At 43.6% G+C, this 15,726-nt stretch overlaps 1 protein-coding gene and 1 long non-coding RNA gene across 2 annotated transcripts; both read right to left on the bottom strand.

Moving 5' to 3' along the window:
• Positions 1–799: 799 nt before the first annotated feature.
• Positions 800–3,949, bottom strand: LOC145550006 (uncharacterized). The gene is made up of 2 exons (XR_014085824.1): positions 3,770–3,949; positions 800–1,293 (listed from the first exon to the last, which is right to left on the bottom strand). It is a non-coding gene; the product is annotated as an uncharacterized LOC145550006 (long non-coding RNA).
• A 143-nt stretch (positions 3,950–4,092) lies between these two features.
• On the bottom strand, positions 4,093–8,294 carry ccdc177 (coiled-coil domain containing 177). The gene is made up of 2 exons (XM_008398892.3): positions 7,816–8,294; positions 4,093–7,174 (listed from the first exon to the last, which is right to left on the bottom strand). The coding sequence occupies exon 2, from the start codon at positions 7,160–7,162 to the stop codon at positions 4,634–4,636; it is 2,529 nt and encodes an 842-aa protein (XP_008397114.1). The 5' UTR covers positions 7,163–7,174; positions 7,816–8,294; the 3' UTR covers positions 4,093–4,633.
• Between the last annotated feature and the right edge of the window lie 7,432 nt (positions 8,295–15,726).

The following is a 15,726-nucleotide window of genomic DNA, read 5'->3' as shown; positions in this document are numbered from 1 at the left end:
CTTCACGGTGGTCCCAGGAGCTCTGGAAAAGTTGGAAACTGAATAAGTTGAAAAGAGTCATTTCCTAGCATGGGATGAGTTTTACTCCGAGTACATAAAACACAATCAAAGGTTCAATGTTAGGGTGAGATTGTGTGTCTGCACTAAAAGTCGACTCAAATCAACTGAGTGTTGTGTTTTAAAAGTTGAGCTTTCTAGACGAGGGTTAGATTACTAGACTGGGAGGTTCAGAAATGAAGATTTTTGTCTTGAACTCGTTGAGGTTTAAGAAGTTCACCCCATATCAACTTACAATAATTCACTTACGTAGCCAAACAATCGCCGCAGTGTGCCACGACTGTCCGATAAGCTGGTCCTGTCAGAGAAAGAACCTTCCCTCTTTTGCTCCGTTTCTAAACCTGGAGTTGCTAACTTTCTACACAACAAATTTACAGCAGTTTTACCCATGAACACGAAGCTATTGCTTTGAGGAGCTTTGGTTCTCCCACCTCCGGTGGGACGAACAAGTCGCTTGCTTGTTCGGTTGGAACAGTTTCCCTCAAATTTAAGTTGCTCAAACAATTTGTTGCTTTCATAAAGGTTGATTTTGTGGTATGGAAAGATTAAATCAGTTAAATTGTGTATCAAACCATCACAAATAAACAATAAAAGTACATTTTTCCCCTCTCGTACCTGATGCTTTCTGTCGCATTGAGGTCACGTTTCTCTTCAGCATGTCAACAGGGCTTGCGAATAAGTACTTGAAACATTTTATTGCAAAATCACATGATGGAGAAATGAAGTGAACAGGACAGATAACTCAATTCCACCTCGAAGATCTTTTTATTTGTCCGGTTTTGTTTGCGTTTACGAGAACAGCCGTTTCACGGATGCATCCGTTGTCGTCCTTAACCGTTTGGTTATTGCTACATCTCAAACCTTTTCTGATACAACAGTAGTTTAAAGAGAGAGAAAAGAAGAAAAAAAACATGAAATAACCAGAAAACCTGGGGGGGGAAAAAGCCAAGATTTAAGATAAGAAAATTAGAAGGACAAAATAAACCGAACAGATTGATCAGCACGCCTTGGTATGAATAAAGCTGTTTTTGAACCGTGTACATTTGATTGGTTGATGCAGAAAGGCAGCCGCTTCTCTCAGCAGCCTATTGACGATGACGATAATAATTGCGGATGGAAAAAAAAAATTGAGTATGATCAGCTTTCCTACAGGTACATTTCACAGAGGAGAGGAGCTTGTTGTGCAGAAAGCTCAGGCCTGGTTCAGTCGTCTGCTCTCAATCATCTCTGGGACCTCTGAGAAAAGAAGAGGAGGGATGAAATCAGTCAGAGTCATTTCGTTTTTAATATAGCACTACGTAACACATGTTCAAAGACTATATATTTTAGAATAAAATAAGCACGTCAATGTAGAAAAACAACAAGATCAAAATACAAACACGCCTTGATCAGGTCTTTGAGTTGATAGAGTCTGTTGCATTTTCTAATGAGACATTTCTAAATTTGTCTGATGGACATAAACTAGGATTGGGAGGTTCAGAAATGAACATCTTTGAAGTTTAAGTTTCTTTAGTTCATTGAATGTAAAAAAAAAAAAAAAAGGAGAAACAACAGGCATAAAAGTTCTTTATGTTTATTTAGCCAAAACAAATTTACTTCAGAAAATTATTTTCTTAGAAAAGAAGGAATTTTAGACTGGATGCAAAATGAAGGATTTGTCAAAAGATGAGTTACAGTCATGTGGTTTCTTTAAAGTCTGACTTGCTATTGCTAATTTCTTTTCTGAACAGATTTAAATTCTTTTGTTTGCTTTACATTTCTTTTTATCTGTCAAGCAAAAGAAAAAAGGAACAAATAAGCAGTTTGTTTCAGAAAAGTCAATTAGAAATGAACAATCATATGATTATATCCACTTGTGCTTGAAAGTATAAATCCTTAGCCTTTTTGTGATGCTTTTATGTCCCAGAGGAAGTAGGAGTTTTCAGTTTTGTTGCATTTAATGAATAATGGGGGACAAAATCAGATTTTTTTGGAACTGTTGGCTACCTTATTGGCACGTCACTGTAGGTTCGTATTGTTATTTTCACTTTTTCAGATGACCTTTGACCCACGTGTTCTTAATTTACATTACAGTGTAACTTTAATCAACATGATTTCAGAGGTACTGACTTCAATCAACAACATGAAGCTTGAGTTTCTAACATATCACCTTCTAAGCACCATTTTGGAAAAATCTCAACTTTTTTCTTTCTAAAAGATGAAAAAAGCCGTTATTTTAGGAAGGTGTTGATATTAAATCAGATTCAGATCTCTGAGCAGATATCAGGACCACCGATAGTTTTTCCCAGCTTATTCCGACTCCAGCCGTTATTCTGTACTTGTAAAATGCAGTTGCAGCATTTTAAGAGAAACCTTGAATTTTTTTTTTCTTTTTTGTTATACAAAAAGCATCCACAGAGGAAATCTGCTGCCTCATCCTCTCCCCCCCACCCGTCCACCATGATTATCTGCTTGGAGCCCTGCTCAGTCAGCCATAATCCTGCTGGTGTAATGCTGTGTTTTCAATTCCCTCAGGCTTACATCTCGGCCGAAAGCAGGTATACAACACGTGACTGTCTGAAACGCTCGGCTCGCTCTGCTTTCTGGTTGCTTCGCAAAACGTTTCCGCACTCGAGATCTTTTCCCACGTTTTTACAACGACAAACTGCAAAGGTTTTATTGGGATTTTAATGTGATGGAACAACAGAAGGACTGCAGGATTGTGGTATGGAAGCAAAATTCTACGTGGTTAAGAAAAGCAGGCGATGGTGACTCTGTCGACTAGAAAAACAAAACAAAACTTGAACTCGACAAAATAAAATGAAATAAAACAGGAGCATAGTTTACAGCAACATACTGTAAAATATTATCATAAGTGTAGATACTTTTGCAGTGTATTTAGTGTTGTTTTTCTATATGTAGAGTAAAGCTGATGTTGCACATAAACCCAAACAAAGCATGCCCAGAATGAAGCATGGTGGTGGCTGCATCATGCTGTGGGGATGCTTTTCTTTTTTTAATTTATTTTGGGACCGATGATGGAATACTTTCCAGCATGACCCTAAAAACAAACCCAGAGGTGAAATGAAACGGTCAAGATTTGAAGTCTTAACCATATAATATGCTGGAATGGCCTACTCAAAGTTTTTACCTAAATCTAATTGACCTCGGGTTATTTTTGTAAAGACTGTTAAAAGGCATTTTCAAAGTTCTACAAATTGTGAATGTGGGAGCCTTTCTCACTGCAACCCAAACTTTTCAGACCTTCTTTCAGCTTCACTGCTTTGGTTTCCTTTGTTTTGGTTTGTCACATCATATTCCAGTTGTGGTTTTACTGTGACAAAAAGAAGAGAAAAGAAAAGAAACATCCAGGGCTGTTTTGAACCTCGGTGAAACACTTTCTCGTGTAAATAAAGTTTGATTGATTCAATGTTTTTGCACTCTAACAGCTAGAAGACTTTATTTAACACCAAAATCCTGGCTGGGAAAAAGAAACATCCAGAACGAGCTCCCAGTGAACCATCCTCATTACTCAGGCGCTTTCCTTTCTGCTACTCCAGCCAGATTTGTATTGCCATGGCAACAGCTTCATCTCACGTGTGTCGCTTCAGTTTTACTTTATTTTTTTTCCCCTTTTCACAGCTGGAAAATTGTAGGACTGGTGCATTATTAAAACTATTGCCGCAGCAGAATGCAACAAAAACAGATAGACAGGGAGGTTTAAACCACCTACCTGTTGGCTGGGAGACGGTCACCATGACGCCGTGTTGGAAGCAGGAGGATGGTACGGGCAGTCGAGTGAAGGTTTTCTCTTGGAGAGCTTTAGTGCCAACTGCACTTTAACGTGAAGACGGGAAAAAAACAGAGTTCCTGAAGGAAATTTGAAGGGGGAATGCTAGCGGTGCGATATCTACCGTCCTCTGCACCTTCTGGCACTGCGCTGCGCCGTCAGCACTGAAAGGACAGACAAGCTTCCGTTCTTGGGCTTGACTTCCAAACTGTCTGCATTTGTACAAAAAAAAGGGGGGGGAGGGGGGGCTGTCGCGGGCCGGGAACCATTTGTGTTTAGCCCTTTCCTCAGGCTTGCTTTCCCACTAACAGGAGTGTTCCCCTGAAAGCCCCCGCAGCTGTCGTAAAGTTGTGCTTCCAGATAAACAATGACTCTTTCATTCCAGCACAGCTTCCAGTCCAGTGGCTGAAATAAGATGCAGCTAAGGGCAAAAGGACGAAGAGAGAGAGAAAAAGAGAGAGAGAGAGAGAGAGAGAGAGAGAGAGAGCGGGTTGTGTTGCAACAAAAAGAAGAAAATTGTTCTGTCCACTCTAAACATTAAGCTGGCTCCGTCTGACTAAAGGGCTTCACTGTTGAGAAATAACTACTGATATGGTTTGTTTCTCTAATACGGCAATAATACAAATCTGGATTTGTTCACTTTCACTTTTGTGGGAAAAGTTGTCAAAAGTATAATAAAACTGCTGATGGGTAATGATATGTAATTTAAAGATATGACTTGTGTTGATTGGAAGAAGGGCAACCTGTTGCGTGTACAAAGGTCAAGAGCCGATGATATGACCGGCGGTTTACGACGAAGCTGTGGGTTTACTTTTCATCCAGACTCGCTTTGAGCTGCGCTTCCAGGGCCATCTTGTCAAAAGTGCGCATGTTGGTCTCCTCCCTCACTTTGTCCCGCACGTGGAAGGACGCCCGGGCCACGGAGCGGGCGCTCTCCAGCACCGCCTTCTTCTCCCTGAAGATCTGCTCGCTTTTCTCCAGCTTCCTCTCGATGGACTGCAGGAGCTCCAGGCGCCTCTGCCTCTCCTCCTCCTCCACCCGTTGCCTGTTGAGCTTCTGGAGTCTCTCCTTCTCCTGCCGACTCTGGACGGCCCGCTTGGCTTTCTCCTTGGCCTTCTCCTCGGCCACCACGGCTGCCTGCTGGGCTCGCTTGGTGGCCTCCTTCACGCGGGTCTCCAGGAGCTGCTGCTGCTGCTTCTCGCGTTTCTCCGCTGCCTTGCGAGCCTTCTGGATCTGCTTCTCCTCACGCTTGGCCTTCTCCTTCAGTTCCTGCCCCCGACGTTCGACTATCTGCTCGTAGTTCTCGAGGGAGCGGTTGAGCTTGTCCTCTGCCGCCCTCTTGGCTTCATCCCTCTCTTCCTGTTCTCTACGGGCAATTTCTTGTATGAGGGCGGCGTGACGCCTCCTCTCCGCTTTATTCAGACCTCGCCTCTCCTCGTGGGTCTGGTGCTCCCGCTCCTGCCTCTTCAGCTCAGCGATAGTAAGCTTCTCCTCCAGGAGCAGTCTCTCTTGCTCCAGCACTGCAGCCCTCTCCTCTTCCAGGGCCTTCAGGTTCTGTTCTTGAAGAGCTTTCTTATGCTTCTCTTCTCTCGCCGCCTGCTGCAGCCTGAGCAGACGGCTGCGCTCCTGCTGCTCTGCCAGCTCCTTCCAGCGCTCCTCGTGCTCCTCGGCCTGCCGCAGTTTGGCGGCGGCTGAGTTGCGCTCCTGCTGGCAGATCTTCTGCTGACGTATCGAAACCTGGGTCTGCCACACTCGCTGGCACTGGAGCACCGCCCGCTGCTTCTCCCTGTCCTCTTGCTCCCGCCGCAGCTCCTCCATCCGGCGCTCGCTGTCCCACTGAAGGTGAGCGACGTAGCGGGTCTGGCTCATGATGTCTTCCTCCTGATATCTGGCGAGCATCAACGCTGCGATCTTGCGGTCGCGCTCGGACACGGCCTTGAGTCCTCGACGCTTCACCTCCTTCACAATGCGCTCCACCTTCTGTGTCGTCTGAGGGGAGTGGCTGAGGTCTCCGAGACTGAGGCTGCGACCCATCAGGGAGTTGAAGGTGGCCATTGTGCGAGCTCGAGGACTTGACATTTTGGCCCAGTGATCTCGTGCGCCGTCCCAGCTGTAAGCAGATGACGCCCCGGACTCCGATGAGGTGCATGTAGTCGTGGTGGTTGTGGAGGTCGAGCAGCAGACGGGATCCATCCTTTTCTGTAAAGACTCCAGTGAATGGCTTTTCCCTCGGGTCTTGGACTGGAATCCAAGATGTCCATTGTGCTGAGAGAACAGCCCTCTCGTTACTCCGTTCAGAGGTGAGTTGGAGTTTTGAATGGCAGGCTTCAACACCGATGATGTTAACGTTGTGTTGGCTCTGGGGAACAAGGGAGGTTTTGGTGTTGATCTTGGAAAAGTGTTGGACAATTTACCACCGGCAGATTTCTTGAGCACCGGTGGGGGACCAGATGAAACTGGATGTGTGGTTTTCGTATGTTCAGATGATGAGGAGACCGAAGCTTTGACTGATCCTTGAAATAGGCCCTTAGAAGGTAGAAGGGATGTTTTGGGCCCAGACTTTGTAGGTGGGATAGTTCTGGGTTGCATGGATTTTGGGGAGGTACTAAGAGTAGAGGTGGAGACTTTCGATAGGATAGTTGCACCCGATGCTGCAGGTTTAGAGGGAACTCCCACATTGGGAACTGAGCTGGAGGAAACTGTGTCAGATTTAGGAGGCGTACTGATCCCAGATGTGACTTTATCCACAGAGGAGGAAGACGTGCTGCTGTTGACAGCTGCCTGCAGAATTCGCCTTTTCTCTTCCCTAATGATCCTCTCCCTCTCTTCCCTGCACTGCCTGAGTTTGCCATGTCTGTCCTTCTCATAGACTTCGAAGAGACCTGTGGCGACACGCATGGACCGGCCTGGAGCCTCCCGGACAAAGTCGGCCAGCGGGCGAGGCAGCAGCTCCACGGGTTTGACCCCGCACCGAGCGCATGCCTCCAGAGAGCGGGGGCTCGTCAACACATAACGACTGCCCTCTGCCTCGGGCAAATCAAAGTTGTACAGGTCCAAGTGAAGTTTCGGTGGCAAATCTGCATCAGTCTGAGTCTGTGGTTGCTGAGGTGCTGCCCCCTGTGTGCTGACCTGCGGCCCCACCGGAGACGCAGTGTGGCAGGGGCTGGGCTCCGAGCTGCCAGTGGGTGGCGTCTCGAAACCGGCATCACCTTCCTCCTCAGTCGTCGTGTCATCGGCCGGTTCTGGTAGTCGAGAGTCTTCAGCGGCCACAGTTGGTGCGTCAAGTTGTGGGCCTTTGCACTTATTCTGCTCCTCAACATCTGAGGGGTCGACCATAGTTGGCTCACACTGCGGGTAAAGAGGGCAGGGATCAGCGCAAGATGGGGTGGATGTATAAACACACACCAAAATGGGGGTTAAAGCCTAAATCATACAATTCAGCTCAGATCAGAGATACCGTCTGTGGGGGAAGGGTCAAGGCAAGCTTTCAGGGATGCATGCATGCATGCATGCATGAGCACATGTTCATACACTCAGTGATTTTACACCAGATGAGATATTTTCCCTTCAGGGGAAGTGAAATAACGCACAGAAAAACATCACAGCCCTTTAACAGAAGGGCTATTTTTGGCAGAGTTACTAGGCTGAGAGAATTTGATTACTCATAGCCATGTTTTTTTTCTTCTTCACACAATCGACCTACATGTACCTACACACATTGAAGCCAAGGAAAAATGTGGTAAAGAAAATGAGCTGAGTATTGTAAAGAGTGTGGGCCAAATTGATTATAGGCGCGCACCTGCTAACAGTGAAGGCCTGGACATTTCCACTGGACATTTCCACTGTGATCCACATCAGGGAAAAACAACTAAATGACAGTCTAAAGTCATAGACTGCTATAAATGGAACATACACGTCGACTAATGTGAATATGCCGATATTTGGTGGATTTAATGCAATTCTGTAAGACATAGTTTATCTCTACTGACCTGCCAGAGTGCCAAATGTTTTCTAAACCAGCGCTTCTTTCCCCTTTAATCCTCGCAGCCTCCCTTGCTCCCTGCATAATAGCAGGCTTTCAGGAAAAACGGCTCCAGCCGCCGATCCAAAGATGGAGCATCACCTCGCCGCAGCCTCCAGCGACACGATGGAGACAGATGGAGACAGATGGAGCGCTTCGCTTCGCTTCGCAGCCCGTCAGCCTCTTTCTGCGGCGGAGCTCCAATCGACGCCTCCCGACCACGATTTGAACACAGAGCGGCCCCGAACGTGATTTTTACATGTATTTATTTATGTATTTATTTTGTCTTACTGCGTCTCTCATCAACGGCAGATGTATCCTCTCCAGCAGCTCCCTCTGATCCTCCCTAAGTGAAGCGCAGCGCGTAAACATCCGCCGTCTCCACCTGCTTCTCAGCAGCTCGCCTCATCTCAGCATCCTAAGCTCCGCCTTGTTGAGGCAAGGAGACAGAGGTTTGTTCACACAGCTGACCGCTTTAAGATTGTGAATAATAATAATAATAATAATAATAATAATAATAATAATAATAATAATAATAATAATAATAATAATAATAACAGAGGAAAAATGAGGGGTTGATGTAGTATGAGTAAAAAATAAATTAATTAATTAACGTGTCGCGAATAAATAAATAAAAAATAACATTGTAATTGAACTGTAAGATGTCTGCAGTTTCCGGTTTAACTGCGCTAAAACAGGGCTTGTGCTAAAGAAGCAAAAAAAAAAAAAAAAAAGACCCCAAAAAGAATAAGAAAATGTATTCAAATAAATTAAATAAAAATTATAGTAAGCGTACATACAATTGAAATACAATACCGAGTAAATCAAAGAAAGATTCGTAATAAATAAATGAGGTGTGATTCGCAACGCTTCCGGTTTTACCATAGAAAGGGCTTACACGGTGTAAAAGAAGCAATTAATAAATCTGGGATCTGGGGGAGGGGGGGATGTCAAGTAATTACTAAAATAAAAACATAATAATAAATGAATACATAAAATAAAATAAAATACTTAAGTAAAAGAAAGGAAAGCCATAGGTAGCATTGATGCACGCAGTAAGGTGCGTAACAGCGGGTATCATTAGCAACTCTTGTGTGGTTGTGAACCTGTGTGTAATTAATGAAAATGGACACAGGAGGGCGCTGCAGTAACACGGTCTGGCGTCGGCCAGGCGCTAATAAACGGTGGTTTCTTCTTTAGAATAAATGGAGGATTGAGATTAAGGCGGATTTGGTTTGAAAATACACACTTTTTTCCTTTCTTTTTGCTCCAGAGAAGCAAAGAAGCTATCAGGTGTTAAACAACAAACAAACAAACAAACAAACAAACAAACAAACAAACAAACAAACAAACAAACAAACAAACAAGAAAAACAAAACACAACATAATACTGAACTGATTTTATTTGTTTTCATTTAATTCTGTTGTCAATCTTTTATTTTTTTGTCAAACTCCTTTTCCCTACTTTCTGTCTGCTCAGCAACTTTAGTCCATTAAACTGATTGTTAAACGAATGCATGTGTTAAACTTTTCGTTTCACAAGAAAACGGAGAGAAAACAAGCTTCGTTCCTAGTGTTTCCCAACTTTCTACAACTAAAAATAAAATAAAAAAATCTGAGTTTAAGAAAATTTTTAAATAATAAAATGACCATCTTGCACAAAGTATCCATATCTTTCCCCCCCGTTGTGTATATCAGAACTATAAAGTTCAACCCATTTTGTTGGTTTATTTATTAATTTTTTTTGTGACAGACCGGCTACAAAACAGCGTATTAATGAGGTGAAAGGAAACGTTTTTCCTAATGTTTATAGAGAAATTCTAACAGGTTTATCATATCTCTGCATTCAGCCTCCTAAGATCCAGTTCAACCATTTGCCTGCAGAATTTGCCTCATTCGCAAATACAGTCGACCGGCAGCTTAAGCTCTGTATGAATTCAGAGGTCTGGGAGGTTTGGTAGAGAATATTTGTGAGCAAACAACGTCACGGACACAAAGGAGTACAGGAATACAGTGGTGGAGAGATTACAAGGGTTAGGTTGTTAAACTATCGCGGGGACAGAAGACTGGTCAGTGTTGATGGGAAGATGGATGCAGTCAAATACTGCGACGGAACCGTCAGACACCGCAGAATATTGTTTTATTGAGTTGCCTATGGGATCAAAAAAAATTTTTTTTAAATGGATTTGAATTGAAAACACTTTAGACTGGGGAAAAGATTCACCTCCCAGAGGGACAATGACCCCAAACATACACTTGCAGTGGTTCCGTCTATGTCAAAGAACAGCCCAGTCGAAGTCCAGACTTAAATCCATTTGAAAATTTATGACATTACTTGAAAAACAATTGCCTTTCAAATACTTACTCTGTGTAATATCACTTAGCCTGGACTATTTTACAAAGAAGAGAGGACACACAACTTTCCTGTGGCCTTGTCTTTGTGTCACCAATACGAGTGTGCATCGAAACTCATGTGAGCTCATATATCTGCTGCTGATCATGTACGGAACACCAAGAAGGCCAAAAAGGTGTGAAATTTAATGCGTCTTTCATATGCAAAGTAGGGTATTAACAGGTGAGCATCTGCAAAGGTGTGTAAATAGAGCAGGAACACCAGGAAATCACTTTCATCCAATCAGCGTATTCTTCGGATGAAAAAGAACCAATCACCGCCAACAAGTTAAAATATTCCAGGAAGTGACAGAAACAACACAACAAAAAACACAAGAAAACATAACACAGTTCAATTCTGTTACCTAATAATCTGAGCATACAAATATGCTTACTTTGTACGTTTTAGGTAACATGTCTACATTTCTTGAGCCGCTATATCTGCCTCCACAACCTGCTTGCAACGCCGCAGACTCTCGTACAAGCAGAGGAGCACTGACTGCGTCACCACCGGCAGCCTCAATTAACGCGCCGAAAGCCACTCTCTGTAACAGCAGTCGTCTGGTTTGGTTCAGTGATGATTAGATAACCCTGAGTGAAAACCACGGTGATAATGACCCACTAAACTCCTGACCCGTTGTGGGGAACAGTGCGAGTTTAATTGGCTCCCTCCCGCGCGCCGTATCAGGTCGACGGCGGGTAGCGAGCGACGACAGGGAATGTGGTAGCTGGCTTGTTAACTAGGGGGGCATAGAGTCTGGCTGAGTGGGTAGGGGGGCAGGTGGACGGGGGTTCAGAATGGGGCACAGTTCACTGCCCGACAACATTTCCATGTTTCTGTTTTTGGTTTTGGTGGGCCGGACTGAGGGGTTCATCGAGAGGTGAGTCGCTCGGTGCAGTCATGGAGACCACCGAACAGCCCGGCTGGTGGGTTTACACTGAAGAAGATTGTCTCTCTCTCTATATATATATACATATATAAATGTTTATTTCTGTACAGCTTGACGTCTACTCACAAACAAACTTTCAGGTGTTTCTTATTTAAATTGTTGGTGACACATGCAGATGGACTCTGGATTCACAGTTTTTTTTTTGTCACACTTCAAATCATATTAACTTCAAAATCAAATTAAACTGTAAGAAAATTGCTTCCACATGAGGATTTCAGTCATTAAAGCAGTTTTATGTAAAGTCGACTTTTTTTATTTATTTTTTTTAGCTTTACACCTATCACAATCTTCCTCCCTCATCAAAAAACATACCTGTAGTGCTGCTTTGATTCTTTCATGCATGTTTGAGAAATCTTTCAATCTCACGTGGCAACGGGTCAGCTGTGCTAAACGTCCGTTTGGACCCAGCACCTCAGTTTCCAAACGTCCGATCATGCCCACCAGCATGCCCACTTATGGCTTCAAAAAATACAAGTTCAGACGTTGACTAGCGGCCCAGTCAAAGTCTGAATATAAATTTGATTCAGACCACGTGGCATTACTTTAAAAAGTCTGCTCCTTTATTGAAATGAGTGTGTTTCGCAACGCTGCAACGGAAACACTTTTTTCACCTCACACGAGTCACGTGATCAACAACAGGATGTTACTACTGGTGGAAACGACAAAGCAGACAGGAAGTGGTATGAGGATGATGGTCTGGCATTTTTATTTAAATAACTTGGAGAACAACTTAGTCACATGAGATTTTAACTGCGTTTCTTATTTAATGGAAATAACCACAATTGTGAAATTGTGTTTTTTTTCTGACAATAGTGGAAAATCAACAAAGTTTTGCCCATGTTTGTAATGGAAACCCAGCTACTGGAATAGTACTGATATTAACTACACCGTAATTATGTATTTGGGTGACTTCTGAAGACAAAATGCACTCTCCACTTTTCAGATTTTAGCTCAGTTTTTGAAAACCGTAATGCACAACTCAGTGTTATTGACACCAATAAAGCACCGACTGGACAAAAAGTAAAAGATTTTAAGGATTTTGAAAACATTTCTGTTCCTGTCCTATTTATGGACTTTTGTTATTTTTAAACAGCGAACCAATGGTGCTTGCGCTGATCGGAAAGAACCAATGCAGGAATGTTATTAGAACCAAACTTCAGCTGTCCAAAGGCTGATTTTGACTCTTAAAACAAAACAAAAAAAGAGGAAAAGACGATGTTTCACGCGGATTGTTAGACAGATATAGTTCCAGAGGCGTGCGGCGGTGTCTGGACGTGTCCTCTGCTAGAGTCTGTCTCTTCTCTTGCCCTGGACGCTCGCTGCCCTGCTGGAACACTCTGGGCCTGTGAAGACCGGGACCTCCTGCCCCCCACTCCCCGCAACCTCCTCCAGCCTCGGTTTGCTGACAGAAAAGGTCATGTTATTTTGGACAGTTTCAACAACTCCCCCGCTTGACCCTTTGCTTTTTATCCTCCCTCCTCTCCACCTCTCCCTCTTCCTCCAGCTCTGGTGTCTGCTGGACCGAACAGGGCTCCATTTTTGGGGTGTGTAGCGCTCCCCCCCCCGCCTCCCTCTCTCCTCCACTGAAGGGGCGAAAAGGTCCCAGAGACCGAGCTGTTAATTCAATCAGGAGAGCGGTATGCTCAATTAGGCATCCATAAGGGCCCTGGATGGGTCTGGGGGCCCTGTGGAGGGCAGGCAGCCCCGTCCCCAGGAGGTATTAATTGTGGATGACAGTGTATAAACAGTGGGGTGAATAGACAGCGCAGGTGCTAGACCCCCAGCCCAGACTCAATAGTCCTTTTCACACCCGCGACTCTCTGTTGCCACTTTCCCTTTTCACTCACTTTGTACAAAAAAAAAAAAAAAAAAAAAAAAAGAGAGAAAAGAATTAAAAAAAATCCCTCATATCTCACAGTTAAGCTGGCTTTCCTGGGTTATTTATTTGCCGAGCGCTTCCATCTCAAAGCGTGCGAGTTCGCGTCTCGAGGAGGGGAGTGAGAAGCTGACGCTGTCGGCCAACTGAGGCCCCCAAATGTGGCTCCTCAATTTAGAAGCTAGTGAAAATTGCAGCCAGTACATGTAAAATATGTGGAATTTATAAAAATGAAATCCAGATGATACTTTAAAAAGCGAGGGGCTTTCTATCTGACCCATGAGTTTCTTTTTTTTTTTTTTGTTCAGCATGCCACCCCCCACCCCACTTTCCCCTTCTCTGCCTGCCTGTCATGCTGCATTGTAAATGAGTTTAGTTGTCTGAGTTTCCACAATATATCAGGTGAATCTAGAAATCTTACAGTATCTATCATGCATAATGATTATATCCAGGGTTTTACATAAGACATTAACTACAAAAATCTTTTTAAATGTATCTGAGTAAAGATGCATTTGAATAAATCAGCCTTTCCATTAGATTAGAGCAATAAAAAGCTGGGGAAAAAAAGAAAGAAAAATGTTCAAACAGGTTTAAAAATGGAACTGATGTATACATATTGTCTAAATCGCTGCTTTACTTTTTAAAAAAGTTGCTCAGTTTCTAAGATTGTCTAATAAGTAATTGATGACTTTCTGTTTCCCTGTCATTGACTCATATTTAACTCGTCACAGTGTGCGAGAACGGAAGTAAAGAGTGAAATCCAAAACATTTACAGACTCTTTAGCCGTTTGGCAGGGAGGCCAGGTTAGAGCATTTTTCATTCCATACAAACATAAAGACAAATTGAGTTAGCTAAACTCTTTGGCAACTTCAGCTGGAGCTGGGAGCCGTGATCAGATGGAACTGTTGAACTTTTCAGCCAATTTTCATAAGGGTGGTTGTTGTTGTTAAAGTTTACGACTCCAGATGGTTTTTGTCTTTTTCCACTTATTTGCTCCGTACGAGACCAGGTGTGTTTACATGTAGAGCAGTGGTGCCCCAAAACGAGGGGTCAGGGGGGGCTGTGACCCCTCCTTGAAAACGTCTAAAACAAAAAAGAAAAGAAGAAAAAGTAAATAGTGAAATAAAATATATATTTGGGAAAATGGGTTAGGGAGAATGTCTTGGTTTGGCATATTTGCAGTTACTAAAATGAATGGAAGTCAATACAAAGTCTTCAGTTTGTATACAAGTACAAGGATGTCTGTATGTGAGTGTGCTGCTGCAGTTTTGGTGCTCTATCCACCAAAACTATATTCTATTTTGTACTTTTCAATGACTTTGTTCACAAAATATGAATTTGTAAAACAAAACAAAAAAAGAGAAAGAAATAATACATATTTGAACTGGGCAAATGTCCCTTTAAGGCCTTTCTAAAGTATTTTAAAGTTTATTTTTTCACATTTAAAATATGTCATGTGTGTAACAACCATTGGGTAGCAGTTCTTTTCCATAGGTGATCTATAAAAAGAACGGATGCTAAAATAGCTAGCATGATTAACTCCGCCTTGTCATCTGGTACAGTAGGCACTGCATTAGAACCAAATCTATAAAAACAAGCAACTACCTTCCATAAACTAAGATTGAAGCATGGTGAAGATGACAACGCAGCTTTTATTTAGAAACAAAATGGATTCTTTTGGAAAGTTTCTAATTAGTAGCTCCGTTAGCTCCAACGTTCACTGGAGCGCAGCTGAACTGTCTTTGTGTGTTTGAACGTTTTTTGTTTTTTTTTTGCTCGTGTGACATCATCATGGCCGAACATCTGTGCTAAATCTGCCCCCTCTACAGATCTCTGGGGTGGCCTCTGCACTGCCCTCTCTGTTTCTGTGTCTACAGACACCTGCTAATTTTCAGCCGTGTGTACTTGATGTAAGCCGGCGGGGGAGAGCGAGAGCCCGGGTAGGGGGCGGGGGCAATAGGGGGAGGACTCAGGGGGGGCGGTCCAGTAATTAGGAAATATGTGTCCTGTAAACTTGTTCACTTTACCCCCTCTGCCCTTTTTTCTTCTTTTTTCTTTCTTTCTTCTTCTTTTTTTTGTTGTTGTTGTCGGTCGGTTTTCCTTTCATGTCCGGCCAGACGGCAACAGAATCAACGACGGCTTCGAAAACCTGTTCTGCTTTTGTCCGGGGAGGGGCACAGGGGGGTGAAGAGAGAGGGAAGATATAAACTGATCTCGTTAACATTCCAAGAGACACTCCTGTTCCCCCCCCAACCCATCCCACACACACACAGTCGTGTTTTCATGACTTGTGGGGACTTTACATTGACTTGCATAAATTTTCGACAGGCTAACATTAACCGTACCCCTAACCATCACACACCTGATCCCTAACCAAAAAACAGCATTTCCCAACATGGGGTCTAATGAAATGCCCCAACAAGGAGCAGTGGTCCCCACAACCCCACATAGATCCCCACGAAGATACAAAAACCTGGTTCTCATACACACACGCACGCACGCACGCACACACACACAGTACTCTGAACATTAGTGGACCAGCTGCCGCAGATTACAAGGGGTGGATCTCCAGATTGAGAAAAGCCTGAAGACGTCTCACACACACACCCACACACACGCGCGCGCGCACACACACACTCACACACACACACACTGCTCCGA

This window comes from Poecilia reticulata, chromosome 22 (assembly GCF_904066995.2).
Source record: "Poecilia reticulata chromosome 22, P_reticulata-male-v2, whole genome shotgun sequence".
Classification (NCBI taxonomy): domain Eukaryota; kingdom Metazoa; phylum Chordata; class Actinopteri; order Cyprinodontiformes; family Poeciliidae; genus Poecilia; species Poecilia reticulata.
The sequence above is the reverse complement of the archived record's forward strand: the minus strand, read 5'-3'. Positions and strand labels throughout refer to the sequence as shown.